General features: G+C 36.1%; 1 protein-coding gene across 2 annotated transcripts in view; it reads right to left on the reverse strand.

The window, feature by feature from the left end:
- Positions 1–20564, reverse strand: part of Rtf1 (RNA polymerase-associated protein Rtf1) — a 101946-nt gene that overhangs the window by 39776 nt on the left and 41606 nt on the right. The window contains exons 3-5 of one of the 2 annotated variants that reach the window (XM_081725636.1): positions 8950–9139; positions 5836–6035; positions 3806–4046 (exon numbers count right to left, since the gene is read on the reverse strand). In XM_081725636.1, the coding sequence (XP_081581762.1) occupies positions 3806–4046; positions 5836–6035; positions 8950–9139 (631 nt within the window). Of the gene's footprint in view, positions 1–3805; positions 4050–5835; positions 6036–8949; positions 9140–20564 lie in introns of both variants that reach the window. The other variant, XM_081725635.1, reaches the window with a different exon arrangement.

Consider the following 20564-nt stretch of genomic DNA (forward strand, 5'->3'; position numbering starts at 1 on the left):
AATAGTAAAACTAGAATATAGTATGAATGATTGTAAACACAAATGGAAAATATGTTAACAAAATTATAACTTAAATCTATCTTTGCCTAGTATTTCATATAATATGCAGTATAAATCACAAATAGTCAACACTTGTTTATAAATGTTGACCTACAGACGCATTCAAATTATTGGACTCACGCTCGAAAAATGCAAAGTTGATATTGCAGTCCTAATTTCGGAGTTTTAGAACATGTAATTTAATGGTTACATAGAATCCACCAATATAGAATCCTTTATTTGTTTACTGTACAGTTGAAGTGATGATACCGTTGAACAACAGATGGCATTAGTGGAGGGGAGGGAATTCTGAAAGTAGTATTTTAGTTGTAGAAAGAACAAGTTACAATCTTAAGTATTGTAATTGCAGTCGTAAGCAGTTACGACATTCAAAGCGTTCAACAGTTCGAATGGGCCAGTTTAAAGTGATCGTGACGTGTTTTGTGTACTAATCTTTTATTCTGTGAAGTCCTGTAACTGCGGCACAATGTGAATATCCGGAGACCTTTCTCCGCGTAAAGTGGAAGTTGTCAAAACACTTCTGACGGAAGAAAGATATAAACAACAACAAATTGCTAGTAGAGTTGGGGTAAGGCAAAAATCTGTGAGTAAAATCTGCGTTGCAATGAGCTGGAAGCAAATGTACCAGCAAAATAGGGTTCGAAAGTGTGGGTGAAAACCAAAGCTATCGCTAAGAAGTATCAGAAAACTAAAAAGATTGGCTCTGGGAAATACAAACGCAGCTTCTAGAGAATCATAAAAATGGCTGAATATAGTGTAGCTATTTCGCCTGAAAATATTCGAATGATTCTTTGTGCTGAGAGAATAACAGCATTCAGGCCAAGAAAGAAAGCAAAATTTACTCCAATCATGGCAAAGAAATGCCTCAAATGGGCACAAGGCCTAGAACATTGGACTGTTCATGATTGGAGAATAGTGTGTTTCAGTGATAAATCATGTGTCTTCTTGTCTGATGAATGTTCAGAATATGTGCGACGTTGACCTGGGGAGGAATTCAAGTTGGAATGCCTCCAACAAACCGTGAAGCATCCTACTTCAGTCATGGTCTGGGGTGTGATATCTGTCTTTGGGCCTGGGAAACTGTATATAAAAGAGGGAACAATGAAGCACGACCAATACCTACAAGTTCTTCAAAAAGAACTGCTTCCCCAGACTGCAGTCTGGTTTGATGACGCACACTTCATCTTTATGCATGATGGAGCCCCATGCCACAGGAGCAAAACTATGACAAAATTCTTCGAGAACAACGAAATTAGTGTTCTTCCGTGGCCGGACAATAGTCTTGATATGAACCCGATTGAAAACCCTTGGAGCTTCATGAAGGAAAAGCTAAGAAGAAGCATATTACAAACAAACATCAACTGATCGAGGAGATCAACAATTTGTGGTATCATGATGCTGAATTGAAGTCAAAATGTGCTAAACTCGTATATAGCATGCCACAAAAGATAAAAGACTTTATAAAGAATAACGGATTTCATACGAAACATTAACCTTTGTGTGAGAGATCATTTTCTTGTAAGTTTTCCATTTCACTTTTGCTCCCAATTCAGATACACACATGTATAGTATTTAAATCTGAATGTCCCGTACGCATTTGTTTTATTGGTATTGAAAAGCATGTGCAATGACCACAATAAATTAAGACAGAGTTACAGAGCAGTAATTTGGACTAAATAAAAACGCGTTTTCTGATGTAATATTGTTAACAGTAAAATATTCAGAAACTGAATGTTGAGTCTAATAATTTGAACACGTCTGTGTGTTCATTCTTAGATAAGCGTCTCACGTTACGTATTGCTCTCAATCTATAAAATCAACCTAAAATATCTTCTATTTGTCCTAGTGGTCTCTAAGAATGGTTTAGCAAAAATGAAAATTAATAGCTTTTCAACAATAGCAATAACGTATTATCTTAAAATCTGATATATCAAAGTTTAGGTTATTTGTAATCATGCTTCAGTTTAGTTCCTTGAATAGTATCGTAATTAATTGTATCACTTGTGTCCCAATAAACAACCGGATACGTAATTTTATCCCATGTTTTAAATACTTGTATTGTCTTCCGTCTTCAGGACAGATATAGATTTTTGTCCGAAATATATCAACTAATATGACGCATATTACTGTTAGAAAGTCATTAAGGTACGATACTTTCTTGTATTAGTTGGGTAACTAACTTAACTGTATCACTTTTGTAAGTACAAAATTATTGCGTAGATGAGAATAGCAAACCTCAATTACTAAGTTCTTTCAATTATAACTAAAGCATAATAATGTTTAACTTCACTGGATCTTAATAAAAATAGTTTTTTCCCATTCTGAAAATGAAATAATACTGAGAGATTGATACGCGGCTCTGGTGTGGGAGACCCGGGTTCGATTCCCGGTGAGTGCTTATGTGGTTGGGATTCCACGTTAATCAGTAGGTACACGTCTCACATATCCTTATTGCTGAATAGGATTCTAACTCAAACTCAACTCAACTCAAACATTGATAAATATTGAACATATACAAAATTTTAGGTGCGATTTTAGCATATTTTATATATAATTTTTGAGCATATTTTATATAATACCATTTACACTTTTAACGAATTATTTTACAGATACAATGATCTAATATGGAAGTAAACAGGAATTCGATTATGACTCTTAAACATATTATATTTTATATGAGTCCATCCCATTGGTTTAGTAGCTAGCGAGTGTGCCTTTTGGTGCATGGTTCGAACCCCAGTGGGAGATTATAAAAATTTACAGGAGTTCGGATTTTACCTTAAACTGTAGGTTCTACGTCTCATATAACTTCGGTGCGTAAAGGAGCAAACAAGCAACGAAAATCGTATTCAAGCATACATTGTTATGTCTATCTAAAATTCTGTGTGTTTAGTTTTATTTTGAAACACAAAAACATTATACTAGCACCTTTACTCTGACCTACAAAACTTTTTTTTTCTTTCTTTTTCTTTCTTCCTAGCCCCATTTTAAGTTTTTGAACTAATAATTAATATTCAGGGACGGCGCTAGGACATTCTGACGGGATGAGCAAAGAGTAGGCAAGAAGTGTGAGGGTTATTTTTTTATTTCTTTCGAATAATGAAATATTGGAAAAGGAATGGGGTGAGGTGAACTTTCGAGTTTCAAACTTGCACCTTAATAATCCTACTTTTCTCGTTATCAAAATTGATTCTTGACAAAAATTAAAGATTACTCATCAGCAATTTGTGTAAGCTTGTTTTTTTAGGCCAACTGACTAACACCAACGGTGCCGCATTCAACTTCCAGTGGGAGTAGTAAACGTCTGATAAAAACCACACTAACACTAGCACCAACAATTCGAACCTCAGTGTAAGTCAGTCAGTCATATGTAACATCATCTCGGTGCTGAAACGACGTTCAATTCCGATCAATTCACGAATCCCTATAAGCGGGGAATATACTGAAGCAATTTGATCGTACACTGAGACCCATTATGTCAACTGTACCTTCTAGAACAAATAAAATACGATTGTTTATAAAAGTAAACATTACGGAGATAATTTCAGACACTGAAATCATGATAAGGACTATCCTCCATTGGGATGAACTTTTAAATAGTTCTATTCACACAAATAACAGTGGAGATCCAAGCTCTTTCAGTATATCATTGAACTATATATGCTCGCACTCTCTCTCTCCCACACACACACACACAAATTATATAATACCTGTCATTGACAAGAAAGGAAAAAACAAAACTTACTTCGTATCAGAATCCGAGTCACTGCTACTTTTAGAATCACTGCTACTACTTCTTCTTCGACTTTCTGCTTTCTCAGATTTTTCACTTTCTGATCCACTGTCATCCGAATAAATATCAGAAGCTTTTAACTTAGTTTTCGGAGCTTTGTCTTCTTCGTCCTGGTTCTCCTCGTCATCCTCACCCTCCTGTTTTTCTTCTTCCTTTTTCTTCTCCAATTCTATCCTTTGCTTCTCCTTTTCTTCTGCTTTGGAAACAAAAAACACAAAATATTACACAAAATCTTCAGTGTGTCGTACAATACAATCTATATCCTTTGGGGGGGGACAAATAGCTTTTCTTTATGTAAGAGAGAATACTGTTCTCTACCTTATTTATTTATTTACTTATTTATCTGTTTGAAGATTTCCATTCTAGATAGTCATGAAGTGATACTATTATAAGAACACTATTACAGCAAAAGTGTAAACTGATTTCTCAGTTTAACCTACACAACAACTTGTGTTATATAAGTTCGAGAAAATTTCTGTAAAGTGACATATTTTAGTTCACTGTTTACACAATACGGTACGGGTAGATGAATTTTAAAAGCTCATTCTTGTGTCAAGATAAAATAAAATAAATAAAAATAATAAAATAAAAATGTTAAAAGATATACTTAATTCCAATAAGCGACTTTTGGAATTATGTATCTATTTGCAATTAATAGTGGATTGGGTTCTTTTCATCCCATATCCTCTCTGATTCTGAGCTTTACAGCTTTCCAGACTTTGCAAGCCATAGTAAAAGGAAACACAATTTTTGCTTCAAATTCATTGAGAAAAATTTTCTTTAGAACAACATTCAGCCTCTAAGTCTCAACGATATTTAGTCAGTAAGGAAAAATAAAAAGTTAAAAACGCGTTTTTTCTATAGTTTTCAACAGACTAAGAGAACGAGATGAAAATATTGACTACTTTAAAAACCATTTGATAGTTTAATTGGATCGGAGTTGAGAGTCTCTTTCAGCATCAAGGTTATATGAGACATGGATCTTACAGCTTAACGTGGGATCCGACGACTTGGACTCTCACAGGGAATCGAACCTATTATATATCGAAAGTTCTAAAATTCACGCCAGTACTCAGGATGGGTGGAGGTGCTTGAAGTAAAAACAGTGTTTAACAGAAATATGCTACCATCACCGTGTGGGATTATCACAACGTCATATCTTAACAGACCCCTACCACCGAAACAAGGACCCGGAAGTTGGAGGTCATATTGTTTTCGTCGTCTCTTTACTTCTACCATCAACCTCTGTTGAGCATGGGTGAGAGTTTTACACCACCCAATACATATATAGAGGGTGAACTTGAAAGATGTGCATAAACTCCGGGAGGTGATTCGTGACATCAAAAGAAGACAAAAAAGTCCTCTTGCATATTGTCGAGTTCCGCGTCATGTAAGAGTGACTGGGGTGCCAACTTGAAATCGAAAATCAAATCACAACAATTAGAACGAAACAGAAAGATGTGCACATCAGTGCATGAAGTATGTGCACATCTTCCTGTTACGTTTTAATTGTTATGATTCTATTCTTCTTTTGACGTCACGAATCACCTCCCCGAAATATGTGCACATCTTTCTGTTCCGTTTCAATTGTCATAATTCGATTGATCGATTTTCAATTCCGAGTTGGTACCCTTGTCACTCTTACATGACGTGGAACTCGATAATATGCAAGAGGACCTATTGTCTTCTTTTGATGCCAGAATCACCTCCCGGAGTTTATGCACATCTTTCAGGTTCACCCCGAATAAGCACAATTTGTTTATTTATTTGATTTTATAGCGTGGTGATTTCTTTCAGAATATTTTTAAACCTTACTGGAAGAAATTTTGGCATATATGTCAATAAAATACATTTGTTTTCTGTTCCGCCAAAAAACTATAATAGAAAGTGAAATCAAGACTTTAATTTATCGAACAGTTTGAGAACTGTAATTTGGGTTGAATCTCTGTGTTAATACGCTAATATAAACTTAAAATAAATACCTCGTTCTTTTCTCTCTTCCCTACGAGCTTTGAGAGCGTTCATTGCTTGAGTCTTCTTGTCAAATTTTCCCTTAAACTCTTCTACAGTCTTCTTTCTCTCTTTGCTCCTCTCCTTGGCATCTATCTTCAATTTCTCCTGCTCTTTCTTCTTTTTAATTTCTTGCTTTCTCGCTAACCTCAACTTCTTCTCAATCTCAAACCTTTCGAAAAGACCAAGTATATTTAGAACTAATTTTCAAATACTAAAGATTGTAACAAATAGCTTCGAACAAGAAATATTAATGTATAACTTAATACAAATGTTTCAAGTAATGCGATTTTAGATACCCTGCCCCTATCAACATAGAATTTGTCTACATCGAAGCTGACAGTTCGTTGTAAAATCACACTTGTAAATACTCGACTCGATAATTTAAAAAAAAATAAAAAAAAAAAAATGTTAGGGCTCCTATGTATCCAAGCGCCAAGAATTCGTTCCTTCCGCACGAGTAGTATCCAGTAATTCTTATGAAAAAAGAAATGATTCCCATCTCTCGTCTTGTCTTGTAGCTTTAGTACAGATTAATTAAATGCTAATACGGACAAGTTATTAAAACCACAGAGGACACTAGACAATTTGCACCCCGTGCAATAGCATTATTTGTCATCCCTCATTCCCTAGAAAGAACACATCTTAAAAGCCACGATTTCAAGTACATTATCCCATAATAATTTTCGGTAGTGTTAATAGAAATATAGAATTCACCAAATAATAATAATAATAATAACAATAACAATAATAATAATAATAATAATAATAATAATAATAATAATAATAATAATGAATTAACCAGGAAAATTGACATTTCCCTGCTGGAAAAAAATAGTATTTAAATACAATTGATTCATTTATATTGAGCCGAAGTCAATGTGTAACTGTACCGCGCATTCGCAACCCATCGCCATGAGATTGCCACGAGGCAAGCAACAGTACCTTGTTAGCCACACAGTAGAACATGTGATCGAGTGTAGTCTGATGCAGTTCAAACTGAACAGATTCGAGAAGGGATTTATTGTGACACTTTCCGACGCTAATTTCACGGCGTCGTGCATCACAGAAATGTCTAGTACGTATTTTTTGTGGTGTACGTTGTGCCACTGTAAACTGAATTATACGTAAATATGTCGCACAGAGTCCAGGGCCTACCACGCCAATACGAGCAGCTAGAAACTGATCCCGTAAAGACGACCCAGCAGCTACTGCTTGTGGTTTGGCTTATGGCAACCTCCGAAAATCCTCCTACACAGTATGTAATGGCCAGGCGACTATCAACCACATCATGTACTTAAGCGAAAAAGGAATTACAGGAGGCTGTACGAACGTTACCACGTGGGTGATCGGTGGAAGTTTGTTGTTATCCTTAACCAGGCGTGGATTTAAGTTACAGGGGTGGTAAAGTTCGTGTCATTACACACAGACCTGTTGATGCCAAAAGCTGATGCAGCACGTTCTTCCGCCAGTGCGCAGTGAGTTTCGAGTTCATGATTGTGTTCAGTTTCTCGTACAGGGGTAAATTAAGTTTCCGATAGATAGAGCAAAACGTCAAAATTAATGCTCTGTACTACAAGATTCATCCTGACTGAAATTTACCAGCAAGAAATCCCAGCACTGTGCAGAGAACACGTGAACCAGGTTGAACTGCAACAAGACAAGGTTCATTGGAATTCTATCACCGTATGGATTAGAAAACTAGAATTTCGGCAATTCCCTTCTCCGACATCCCTGTCAAGAGTAAAGATCCCAATGGACTATCGTGCCTTCGGACTCCTCAAGCAGCGCCTGTCTATCATCGAGTCTGCACCGTCTCCAGCCTGTGGAAAGACAGTACAGAGAAGTGGGATGCAATCCCCATGGTCCATCTGAAACAAAGTCTCCTGCAATGGAAACTCCGAAGTGAGGCAATAGAGGCAATAGCCTGCACATCAAATACAACTGGTGAAAATACATCATTTCCCAGGAAAATGGCACATTCAAATTCGGAAATGAAATGAAATGAAATCTTTGAGTTTTACGTCCCACGGTTATGCCGGTTAGGCTAAAGGAGACGGTGATGATGAGTAATGAATGAAATGGTGGAATGAAGAAAGTGGGAGGAAACGGGAGAACCCCGAGAAAACCCACGCACACGGTGTTTGTCCACCACAAATTTCACTTGGCGGGGGCTGGGATCGAACCCGGGACCCCAAGCACCACAGGTGAACGCTCTACCACTGAGCCACCGCGGCCCCTCCACATTCAAATTCGGCTCAATATAATGAATCAATGTCCGTAATGGAAACCAGCACCAAAGTTTCTTACAATATTTAACTCTTTCTCTTCAACGCAAATAGATTTGTTTCTGAAGTAGTGTACTGATATCAAATAGTAAAGCTAGTGTGGAACAAGTGAAACAATAGTTAAAGAGTTTCGATGTCATGTAGGTCTCCCAGATTCCCTCCGACATGAAATGGAAGATAAAATTGCCGAGGACTTGATGATGATGCGACAGAAATACTGAACCATTTAATAAACATTAAATACATTTCTATAATCATGGGCAACAGATAAATATTTAGTTTCTAAGAAAGCTATGAACTCGCAATGTAAACCATCGCACCTGTCTCAGACTTTCTCACACGAACCTTCGGTTATCTTTTGTAAGTCTGCTTTATACAAAAATCGAAATGCAGAAAAAGAAAGAAACTGCCCTCAGTACATATTGATAATACAGGAAATGTCAGTTAAATTCAGAACAAAGCATCATTTTATTTGTTTATTATTTAATTCAAGCCTTTCGACCATTTCCAAAAAATCGATTTGAACTGAAGTGTAAAACTATTTACAATTACAGTGACAATACTCTTTCCTTTTTTTACAAATAAATAAATAAAACCTAAAGAAAATTAGCAAACTCAATTTTCTAACAGAGAAGCAACACCCAATGCACATTTCTACTAGAGTGTTTCTTTTCAATAGACAGAAGTGGTGCTTCGAAACAAGTTCGAAATTCCCTTTAACTTACAAAGCTTCCTCTCAACCATACGTATATTTTTACTTTAAAAAAATTCTTACTACATGTCAACGTTTTCACTCACCTTGTCTTCATAACTTCTCTTTGTTCTATTCTCTTAAATATTTCCTGTTCTCTTTCTTTCTCAGTCATCTGTGCCAGTCGTGCTTGATCCTCTTCATCTCCCATCAAGTTTTCGTCATAACCATCGTTGAATTCTTCCTGACTTAAGTCTGAGGAATCAGAATTACTTCCGTCCGAGTCCGACACCTCTCCTATAAAGAAAATAATCTAAACATAATACATGAAGCATATTATACTCGCGATATATATATATATATATATATATATATAAACAATGTGTAAGAGTTAATTGATCCACGATGAAGAACAACACCCTACTTTTAAATAGTGCTACGAGGTATTAATAACGTGAAATTATTCAAAGTGTAGAATAAAAGTTAATGTTATATAGATAATGTTAACTTGTGCGTTAAGCTCAGATATTGGTATGCAACAAACAGATTGTCACAAGAGACAGAATAGAGTAAGGGGGACTTTAAGTCAGGGTGGCGACAAAAATTATGGGAAAGAATTCCCTGACCTTTCTCGGTTTTCCAGAACTTTATTTTTAATTTCCCCTAATATGTAGTTAGCCATATACTCTTTCCCAGGTTGATGAAAAAACAAAACAAAACAAAAAAAAAAAAAAAAAATGAAAACATGATAACGATGATACCTAAGTAATATATTTTTCCCTAATCAACTAGAAAAATGAATAATATAAAAGTAATTTTCATTATGAAATTACAAAACACTTACTTAATAAAAATTTCTGCACAAGCCAAGAAATTAACCATCTTCTCCGAAACCTGAATCTGTAACAGAACGCATGGCGAAAGTTTCGTCACATATGCAAGAAAGAAAAAAAAAAAAAGTTACAGTGAGATATTCATCCAAAAAGGGTGGATGTATGTACATAAAACTTGCTGCACCATATCTTTAGAAAATAAATCAATAGTATTACGTAATTCACTTCACTTCTCCACGCGCATATCTTCCATTATGTTAATCTTCTTAGCTATATCAAGTATTGCAGGATAATTTGGCGATATCTTGATATCTGACTTGAAGTTATGCAGAAATGTCAAGTTTACATTAAGGTTATCCATTGAAATCTGAATGATCTTTTTTAAACTTCACGGGTGAAAGCGTCTCTCTGAAAGAGATTAAAAGGTTAAACGTTGTAGGATTCCCTTAAAACGCTGATGTCAAATAACGCGTGCATACTTGCTCTTTTACAGTATTCCAGAATCGCTTATTTATGTTTCCTTCAACAACTGAATTAGTTTACTCCTAAAGTATGGTGATAATCCATGAACTGTATTACGCAGCCAGTAAACTACTTTGTTTCGTACCCGAACTCGTATCCACTTGCATCGCAGAGTTCACATTTGGGCATGCAATATCACCAGAAACCTTTAAGTTCCGTACAGATGAGGTACAAATAGAATGACACTCCAAGTCAGAAGGTGCTGGCTTATTTTCTTGATTCACGAAGGCGTAATTATTCCTAATATTGAAATGGATGTGGACATCTACATATGAAGGGTAAGGGGAAAAAACAAGGAATGTCCATGCATGTGCTTTATCGGGTGCTTTGTCCTATCTGTTGGTTACTCTTGGTACTATTTGACTGTATATGCCATGCATGCGTCGATATAGAAACGTCCATGTAAAAAGGGGCGAAAGATTTATTAACGCTATCCTCTGTACGCGGTTTTCAATATTAAAACGCCGTTTTCTCGAAAATGCAATTTTGTGACTTCCTTCTTTTTTTTTTTTTCCTTACCCTTCATATGATTTTAACCTTTCATGTGACCTGCTACTGCTTTTGGTCCTACGTAACTCAGCGAATAGACGGTTTGGCAAATACTGCAGCGAGAAAAAAAAATACCTAGTACTTCCCGAATCTATAATAAAGAATTATCTAACAACCATAAAAGACTGAAATTGGCCTTGGAATATTTGGAAATTGATATGCTTGTTATTTGCACAGAACATTGGATACACCGAACACCGCAAGTACAACACCTCTTCACTTTCGATCCTGCTTCTGTAATTTGAACATCCATGCTAAATCATCAATAATGATAAAAAAAAAAAAAAAAGCGCCAATACATTTATCAGAAACTGTTACTATGCACACACATACACACCCTCCCCTTCTCGACCGCTTTTCTATACAACAATGTTGCTGCCGTAAATAGAAGCCCGCTGTTAACGATTGCATTAAATATTTTTCTCCTGCCACGTACCCAGCAGTAGAATTGAGGCTGGATAGACGGCCGAGTCAGCAAAAAATTATTTTGTTTTCCTAGAAATCGATACCATTTCCTGGAATTGGTAGTCAAGTTTCGACAAGCCTTTAGTTGCTATGTTCATAGCCTTTTACGGCTACCACAGAAGCGCGTGGGAAAATTTTGGTTTATTTGAACCCCCGTTACCCCCTACTCCTCCTGGAAAGCCAAAGAGCATAAGCGATTTAGCCCCTTGGTCCTATTCCCACGAGATGACTGTAGATTATGAACTGAAAGCATGATATTCAAATGATCGAAGCTTCTCAGCAGATTGTATGAAATTGGTCTTAGTTGCTAAGGTAAATATTATATGTCATGATTTTTTTTAAAAGCGTGAGATTAGACACACTATATGAGTCTCATAACGAAACACATACCCATGCAAATCGTGTTGCTTAGCCCCTTGGCCCTATTCCCACAAAGTGTCTGTAGAAGACGTGATAGTCAAATGATCAAAGCTTCTCACGAAATTGGATTAGTTGCTAAGGTAAATATTGTATTTCACAATTTTTTTAAAGACGTGAGACATGAAACCATATATGAGTCTCATAACGAAACACATACCTATACACTCCTTCCCCCCAGACATCCTGCGAATGGATTCCAATGATTGAGCAAATTCTAATAATGGAAACTTCTCATAGCATATCATATTGTTTAAAACGTAGGATGTGAAGTGTGTTATATGAATATTCATATGATGATGTCTGCTATGACAAGTAAATCGATATCACTTCCTGTTTAGTTGTTATGTTCATAGCCTTTGAGAACATCATGTTGCTAGAAACAAGATGAAACATGCCTTTTAGGGTTACCATCAGCTATAGGTTCATGAAAAAACATGCCTTTTCTAGTCGTCTTGTATTGGTTAGCTAATTTGAATTCCCAAGCCCCGCCCTCCTCCCGCAAAGACTCTTGAACGGCTACCGGTTCTTCATCAGAGTCGTTTCAGCTATCACGATTGAAGCCTGCCATTGATTGTGTTTTCAGCTTAAAGCTGTAGTGTGTGTTTTGTTTTGTATATATATATATGTTCTTTATGTTCTGTTATGTAAGTAAAATATATATATGTTCTTTCTTCATTTAGTTATAAAGGCAGTTGAAAGAACAAGTGTATTTATTCAAAGTTCCGTTCATGTTCTAACATTAAAAAAAAAAAAAAAAAAAAAACAGAGACACATATGTGAATGTCTGTTTTGCTAGTCTCTTTCTTTCTCTGCTTGTTAGAACATTGAACTTCATCTTAAAATGGTTTAGTTTCAAGAGCAACAGATAAGATGTCATTGTCAAATGTTTTGATGATTCGTATTGCAACGAGATAATACTGGCCTAGTTAAAAACACACATATATAAGTGAGCTTGCATGATACTTCTGTTCGCTGATTTCTAAGAAAATGATAAGATGGAATTCTTGAATGTTTTCTGGCTCGCATTGCAATTATATATATATCAGCTGACACAAGTCTTGGTGCTTTAATTTTGATAATATGATGAATACCTGTATGTCTTTCTGTCTGTAAATGAAATATTTGAACAATGAAGAGTTTTACGTCCAATAATAAAGCCAACAAGATCTGTCTGTCTTTCTGTCTGTAAATGAAATCTTTGAGTTTTACGTCCTACGATTATGCCAACAAGGTTAATGGGAAATCTTTGAGTTTTACGTTCCCCGGTTGGAAATCTTTAAGTTTTACGTCCCACAGTTATGTCGGCTATGCTAATGGAGGCGGTGATGATGAGTTGATTTTAGTTTAGCGTCCCTTTTAGCAGCGAGGCTATATGAGACGTGGACCTACTGATTAACGTGGAATCCGAATCACATGAGCTCCCGCCGGGACGGTGGTGATGAGAAATGAATGAAATGTTGGAAAGGAAAGAGTTGGATTAAATTCACGTACACGGTGTTTGTTCACCACAAGTTCATTCTGATTGGAACAGGATTTTGAACCTACGACCTTTCATGTAAACGGTGTTTGTCCACCACAAAGTTCACTTGATGGGAACAGGATATTGAACCTGTGGCCCCATACACCAGAGGTGAACGCTTTACCAGTGAACCACCGTCATCCCCAAATCACCTCCGAGCTAAGATCTTGGATTAAATTCACGTACACGGTGTTTGTCCACCACAAAGTTCATTCTGATTGGCGCTTTACCAGTGAACCACCGTCACCCCCAAACCCCCCGAGCTAAGATCTAACGAGAGAAACAATGAAATGAAATCTGAGTTTTACGTCCCACTCTTATGATGAATAGGCTAATGGGAAATCTTTAAGTTTTACGTCTTACAGTTATGTCGGCTATGCTAATGCAGACGGTGATGATGAGTTGTTGAGTTGAATTGATTTTAGTTTAGCGTCCCTTTCAGCAGCGAGGCTATATGAGACGTGGACCTACTGATTAACGTGGAATCCGAATCACATGAGCTCCCGCCGGGACGGTGGTGATGAGAAATGAATGAATGAAATGTTGCATTAAATTCACGTACACGGTGTTTGTCCACCGAGTTTTACGTCCAGCGGTTACGTCTACTAGGCTAATGAAGGAGAGGTGATAATGAAAAAATGAATGAAATGATGTAATGAAGAAAGTGGAAGGAAACTGGTGAACTCCGAAGGGAAATCCACGCATACGATGTTTGTCCACCACAAAGTTCATAGGGCACGAACTGGGATCGAATCAGGGACCCAAGCACTTGAGGTGAACGCTCTACCACTGAGCCACCGTGCCCTCTGGAACGTAAAAATGAAATGATAAGGACGGTTTTCCGGGGACAGTCAATAGCATCTTTTCGTTAAGTTGTAAAGGAAGCAGGGAATTTGTGGTCGCTAAAATTAATGACAAGTATATAGAAAAAAGACATGTGATTTGAACACGGGACCTCATGCACCAGAGGTGAACACTCTACCACTGAGGCACTGAAGTTAATTTCATAATTTTCTAATGTTAATAAGAGTGAAATCTAACGTTAAAAACACATACTGTACATAAGTCAACGAACTGAGAGAGTTTCTGTATCTGAACTGTCTACTTGGAAAGAGCAGAAAAATAAGATAACAGAACATGTTTTGTATTTCAATGTTGTTCTCCAGCTGTCGCGTCAACATTATCTTAGGTCATGGTTTCAGACAACACGAAGCGAAGATATGTATGTGTGTGTGTGTGTGTGTTTTAGGTAATATTAAAACAGTGTTTGAGATCTAAAACTTGACAAAACTAGTGTTGCCTATTCATCTCGGATGTCGTTACCCATGTACACATGATGTTGATTGATTTTTGAGTTTAACGTTCCGTTCAGCAGCGAGGCTATATGCACCACAAAGTCCACACGGCGAGAGTTAGGATCGAACCAGGGACCCCAATCACCGGAGGTGAACGCTTTATCACTGATCCACAGCACCCCCACGATTTCAACATGGGCACAAATCTTCAAGTTAAAACAATTGTCTATTCTCAAATAAGAGAACATTTCTCCATTTCTTTAAGTTGATCTAGGAAGTTGAACTTTGTACAGTTTTCTCCATATTATAGTCTAAGCTGTATGTGATATTACTTTAAGGACGAAAGTAGTTAAAATATTCCCTATTATTATCATCAATTTCTTTTAAAATGCTCAGAATCCCGTCATAGAATTCGTATACTAGCTATGTACACAGACGTGCATCAAGAAATTTTTTGTTGGGAGAGGTCCAAGCTTTGGGCGACGGGGCTCAAACACTACAAGCTTCTGTGTAGTATTGAACGCGTATTATTCTGCACTCGAAAAGACAATAAGTACTTGTAAAATACTTTCATCTATATTGTCATAAAAAATGATAGTATTAGATTGTTTTTATAAGAAAGAGTACACATGCAGTGTTATATGTTTTGAGGATACAGATGACGTGAAAAACGTCTCGACTGGACATAATGAACAGAATGTATTTCTAATCTATTACGAAGAGGTATTTTATGTATTACGTCCAACGGTTGAGGAAACGGGAGAACTCCGAAAAAAACTCACGCACGTGATGTTTGTCCAACACAAAAAGTTCACTTGACGGGGGAGCAGGGTGTTTGAATCCAGGGCCCCCAAGCACCGGAGGTGAACGCTCTACCACTGAACCACCGTACACTCGAAAAGTGGAAGGAAACGGAAGAACTCCCAAGGAAATCCACGCATACGGTGTTTGTTTACCACAAAATTCATTTGTTGGAAGCAAATGTTGAACACGAGGAAGAGGACTTCATGCCCAACTCGGAACCTATGCACAAAAGATGAACGCTATACCACTAAATCACCAAGGTCCCCTATCGCATCACAAGTGAACGCTTTACCATTGATTCACCGAGTCCCCTTAGATCAAAGTACAGTACTCATGTAATAATATTATCTAACATAAAGTTCACTTGACGAGGGGCTCCCGGGGGGTAAAATTCATACACGTAAGATATTTTAAAATAAACAACATTAGTTTCGAATCCATAGTTTCTCAGAACGTTGTATTCAATAATGGCACTTTAAAAACAGTAACATGACATCTAAGGGGCACTAAAGATGAACGCTGTATCACGTAAGAAAAAGAGATGAAATCTTTTAGTTTAAAATGTCTTCCCTCCCTCATTCACACGTTAAGGGGAGCATATGAATAAGACACATGTAGGAACGGTTTTCCGGGGAAAGTCAATAGCATCTTTTCGTTAAGTTGTAAAGAAGATAGCATTGAATTTGTGGTCGCTAAAATTAATGACAGTATAAAAGAAAGACGTGTAGAGAGGAGGAGGAAATACGGATTTCGCGTTCACTAAAATTAACGATAAAATTCTAAAACAGAATAAGTATAAAAGGCCGTGTAATCTACATATCTTCATTAGTCAATACATTTGAAAGAGACTGTGAGTATACATTTGTTTCACTCCTCATCCCGTGGAATAGGAAGAAAAGTTAAAAATATTTAAAAGGTATGATGAGAGATTATTTCATTATCATCATAAAGTTCTGTCTTATATAGTATATATTTATATATCTAATATATATTGATTTATAAGTAACAAAATTCATTTCTTTTTTATTTTAGGTTGCATACAAATAAAGATAAGTGTAATCCTTTTCCCTATTCCTGTTGATATTATTATTATTCCTTTTTAATTACTTATATATCACATTTTTACTTATTCGTATATTCTTTTAAACGCTTATATATCCTTTCAAAATATTTATATACATATATATTCCATTTAAATAAGATTTATATATCCTATTACATATACTATTATATATCATATTCATATACTATTACATATACCATTTACATATATTGCATTACGTATATACATCTGAGGAAGAAAAAAATGGCAAAAGAGAGTACGCAAGATTTACTGAAGGAGATTACGGTCTTCATTAATGACATTGAAGAAGAAGAAGAGGTAATGGACGTAAATAACGAAACGCAGGTTCTTTTAAGTGAAATAAATGCCATAATCGGGATAGAAGAAGAAGACGCAAAAGAAGAAATGGAAATAGATCATCATGAAAAAATGCAAGAAGAAGAAGACGGAGAAGAACAAATGAAAATAGAAGAAAGAATAGAAGAAGCAGCAACAGCATCAGCATCAGCAATAGAAGAAGAAGAAGAAGAAAGAGAAACTATTGAAATTCAAATTCCAGTAGAAAAAGAAGAATATGATGAAGAAGGACTATTACAAATATTGAACAGTGCTAGCAATAGAACGATAATAGAAGAAGCATCAGGCCGTATTAAAGAAATTATAAAATGGTTACAAGAAGGAACAGAAGAAGACGTCGAAGAAAGGAGAAATGAAGAAGAGCTGCTTAATCTCACGTTTTCCCAAATAATAGGAGAGGATTACAATAAGGAAGAGATGAAGATAGAAGAAGAAGATGATAAGTTTTACAAGAATGAACTAGAAAATTGGATTAACAATTTGTTTCCCGATCCCAGAAAAGAAGAAGAAGAAGTAATATATCCCTCAATTATGGAAATATTAGCAGAGGCTAGTACAGAACACGAAGAAATGGAAGTCGATTTAGACGACATAGAAAAAAGAATGGACGAATTGCTAGTCGTATTTCAAGCACAACGAAATTCAAATCTACAAGTAGGATTCGGAAATAACAACCGTAATGATGGGCACAATAGATTTCATATAATAGAAGAACGAAGAAGACAATACAGAAGATACAATATGGAGGGTAGAATGCTACGATTCCGTCTAGCCCCCGTGCGTGCAGATGAAAACCCTTTTACGGCAATTGAAGCAAGTCTACGGGCACTAATAGATTATTTACTACGTAATGTGGACCAGCATGATTACGTAGGAATAACAATTACAAATGAGAGAGAAGGACACCGCCCTTTTTGGTTATCGTTCAGAGAAGCAAGAAATCTCTCAGCAGAAGTTCTATGGACAAGTTATGAGAAAGTACTGCAAAGTAATGCGGCTTTTCTTATAAATGAAGATTGCATCGTGAATTTTCATCATGTACGTATGCCAAGAGGATAAGGTGGATTAAAACAACATGTTATGAATACTGAAGAATATGTAAAGGCAAAACGTGGTATTATCACAATTAAGAATAAAGGCACAAGATGTTTAGCACATGCAATCGTCGTTGCCATAGGACTGAAAAAATACAAGGGGAGAAATCAAACTGAATACAATAGATATGTAAAACATCAAAGTAAATATATCATAGAAAAAGAAGCAGAAGATCTGTGTGAAGCTGCCGATGTAGATCTTAGTCATGGTGGTGGAATTCCTGAAATTCGTAAATTTCAGGAATATTTAAAGGATTATAAAATCACAGTGTATAGGGGCTTTTCAGGAAGTGATGTTATGTTTGAAGCACCACCAAGTGATAATGAAAGAACACCTTTAAACTTACTCTTTGTAGATAACCATTACAACGTCATTGAAAGCTTGACAGCATGTTTTAGCTGTAGTTATTATTGCGAAAGCTGTCATAAGAAATATGAAAACAAGCATGCACATTTGAAACATTGTACAGCTGTATGTTATCGTTGTCATCAGAAGCCACCATGTGACTTTAAAGAAACTCATATTACTTGCAATGATTGTAATCGAGAATTTTATGGACAGTCATGCTATGATTATCACAAGTCAGCGCCGTATCAAAATGGAAAGCCTTTATGTTCCATTGTGAAATGTTGTGCCCAGTGTTTGAAAATTTATGTAGTAAAAGAGAAAGGTTCTCACGTATGTGGAGAAACTTATTGCAACATTTGCTATGCTATAGTACCACCCAATCATGAATGTTACATGAAAGTGAATGAAAGAAGAAAATCGAAAAAAGCCAATGAAAAAATCATCATGGAGAAGAAAGCTATGATTCTGTTTTATGATATTGAATGCACACAAGATACGAAAATAGAAGATGAGGACGCAAACATATATGAACACATACCTAATGTCTTGGTTAGTCAACATGTATGTTACCAGTGTTATGAAGATAACAACATCAAGAATGATTGTGTCATTTGTGGAAAGCGAGAAAATATTTTTGACGGAGAAAATGTAATAGAAGATTTTCTAAAACATCTTCAACAACGTCGACCAAAACATTAAATCAGTAACCTGTGTTGCCCATAATTCAAAGGGATATGACGCACATTTCATCATTAAGACCATGGTTGAGAAGATGAATTGGACTCCAGAAGTAATCATGAATGGAGCAAAAATTCTCTCTCTTAAAATAGGAAACGTAACCTTCATCGATTCACTAAGCTTTCTTCCTATGCCCTTAAGTAAATTAAGTGGTGCATTTGGGCTTCAATCGTGCAAAGGATATTTCCCACACTTCTTTAATCGACGTGAGAACCAAACCTATGAAGGGGCGCTTCCAGACATTAAATATTATGGAGCAGATACTATGAAAATAGACGAAAGACGCAAGTTTCTCGAATGGTATACCGAACATCAAAACGATACCTTTAAAATGAAAGAAGAACTCATCAAGTATTGTGTACAGGATGTCGAAGTATTACGTCAAGCATGTATTTCCTTTATGAATACATTTGAATCTGAAACTAATGTCAATCCCTTACTTGAATGCATTACAATTGCCAGTGCATGTAATTTAGTGTATCGTAGAAATTTCTTAAAGAAAAATACAATTGGTATCATACCAAAGAACGGATATCGATGGAGAGATGTACAATCAATTGAAGCAGTACAATGGATAGCTTGGGAAGAAAAAAACAGAAACATCCAAATTACGAATGCTGCACGTAGTAAGGAAAAACGAATAGCATCAATGAAAGTAGATGGTGTATGGACAGAACCCAATACAGGAAAAATACACGTGTGGGAGTATGAGGGATGCTGGACGCATGCTTGTATCAAGTGTTACCCTAACGACAGAGATAAACCCATCTATAACAATGCTACAGATACCATGGAATTTCGATATGAAGCAACAAAGAAGAAAATCCAAAAATTAAAAGATTTTGGCTGTGAAGTGCATGAAATATGGGGTTGTGAATTTAAAAAACAATTGGCAGGAAATGAAGAGATGAAGAAGTATGTTAGTAATCATCCGTATACAAAGAAAACTCCATTAAATCCTCGTGACGCTTTTTATGGAGGACGTGTGAATGCCATACGTTTGTATCATAAAGCACAAGAATCTGAAGGAGAAACCATAAAATACAAAGATGTTATTTCACTTTATCCATTTATCTCTAAGACCAAGAAGTTTCCAATTCGTCATCCTACTATCTATCTGCCTGGAGATTCAAATATTCCCACCATTGAAGAAGTAGAAGGATTAGTTAAGCTCAGTATTTTGCCTCCAAAACAACTGTTTCATCCTGTCCTCCCTTATAAATCAAATGATAGATTGATGTTTCCACTCTGCCGTACATGTTGTGATGAATTAAACCAAGCACCTTGTAATCACAACGATGAAGACCGAGTTCTACATGGAACATGGGTAGCCGATGAAGTAAGAAAGGCATTAGAAAAAGGATACAAAATAATAGATATTCATGAAATATGGGCATATGACGTTGTTCAATATGAAAAAACAAAAAGTGGCGGCTTATTTGCAGAATACATAAACACCTTCCTGAAAGCAAAAACAGAAGCTAGTGGATGGCCATCATGGTGTGAAACAGATGAATTAAAGAAGAAGTACATTCAGCAATTTTATGAAAAGGAAGGAATACGTCTAGATGAGAACAAAATTAAACATAATCCAGCACTTAGAAGTTTAGCTAAATTAATGCTAAATTCATTTTGGGGAAAATTTGGTCAACGTGAGAACATGATTCATGTCAGCATTATTAATGAACCCAAGGATTTATATGAGAAATTAACA

Source organism: Thermobia domestica, chromosome 9 (genome assembly GCF_964235325.1).
Source record: "Thermobia domestica chromosome 9, izTheDome1.hap1.1, whole genome shotgun sequence".
NCBI lineage: Eukaryota > Metazoa > Arthropoda > Insecta > Zygentoma > Lepismatidae > Thermobia > Thermobia domestica.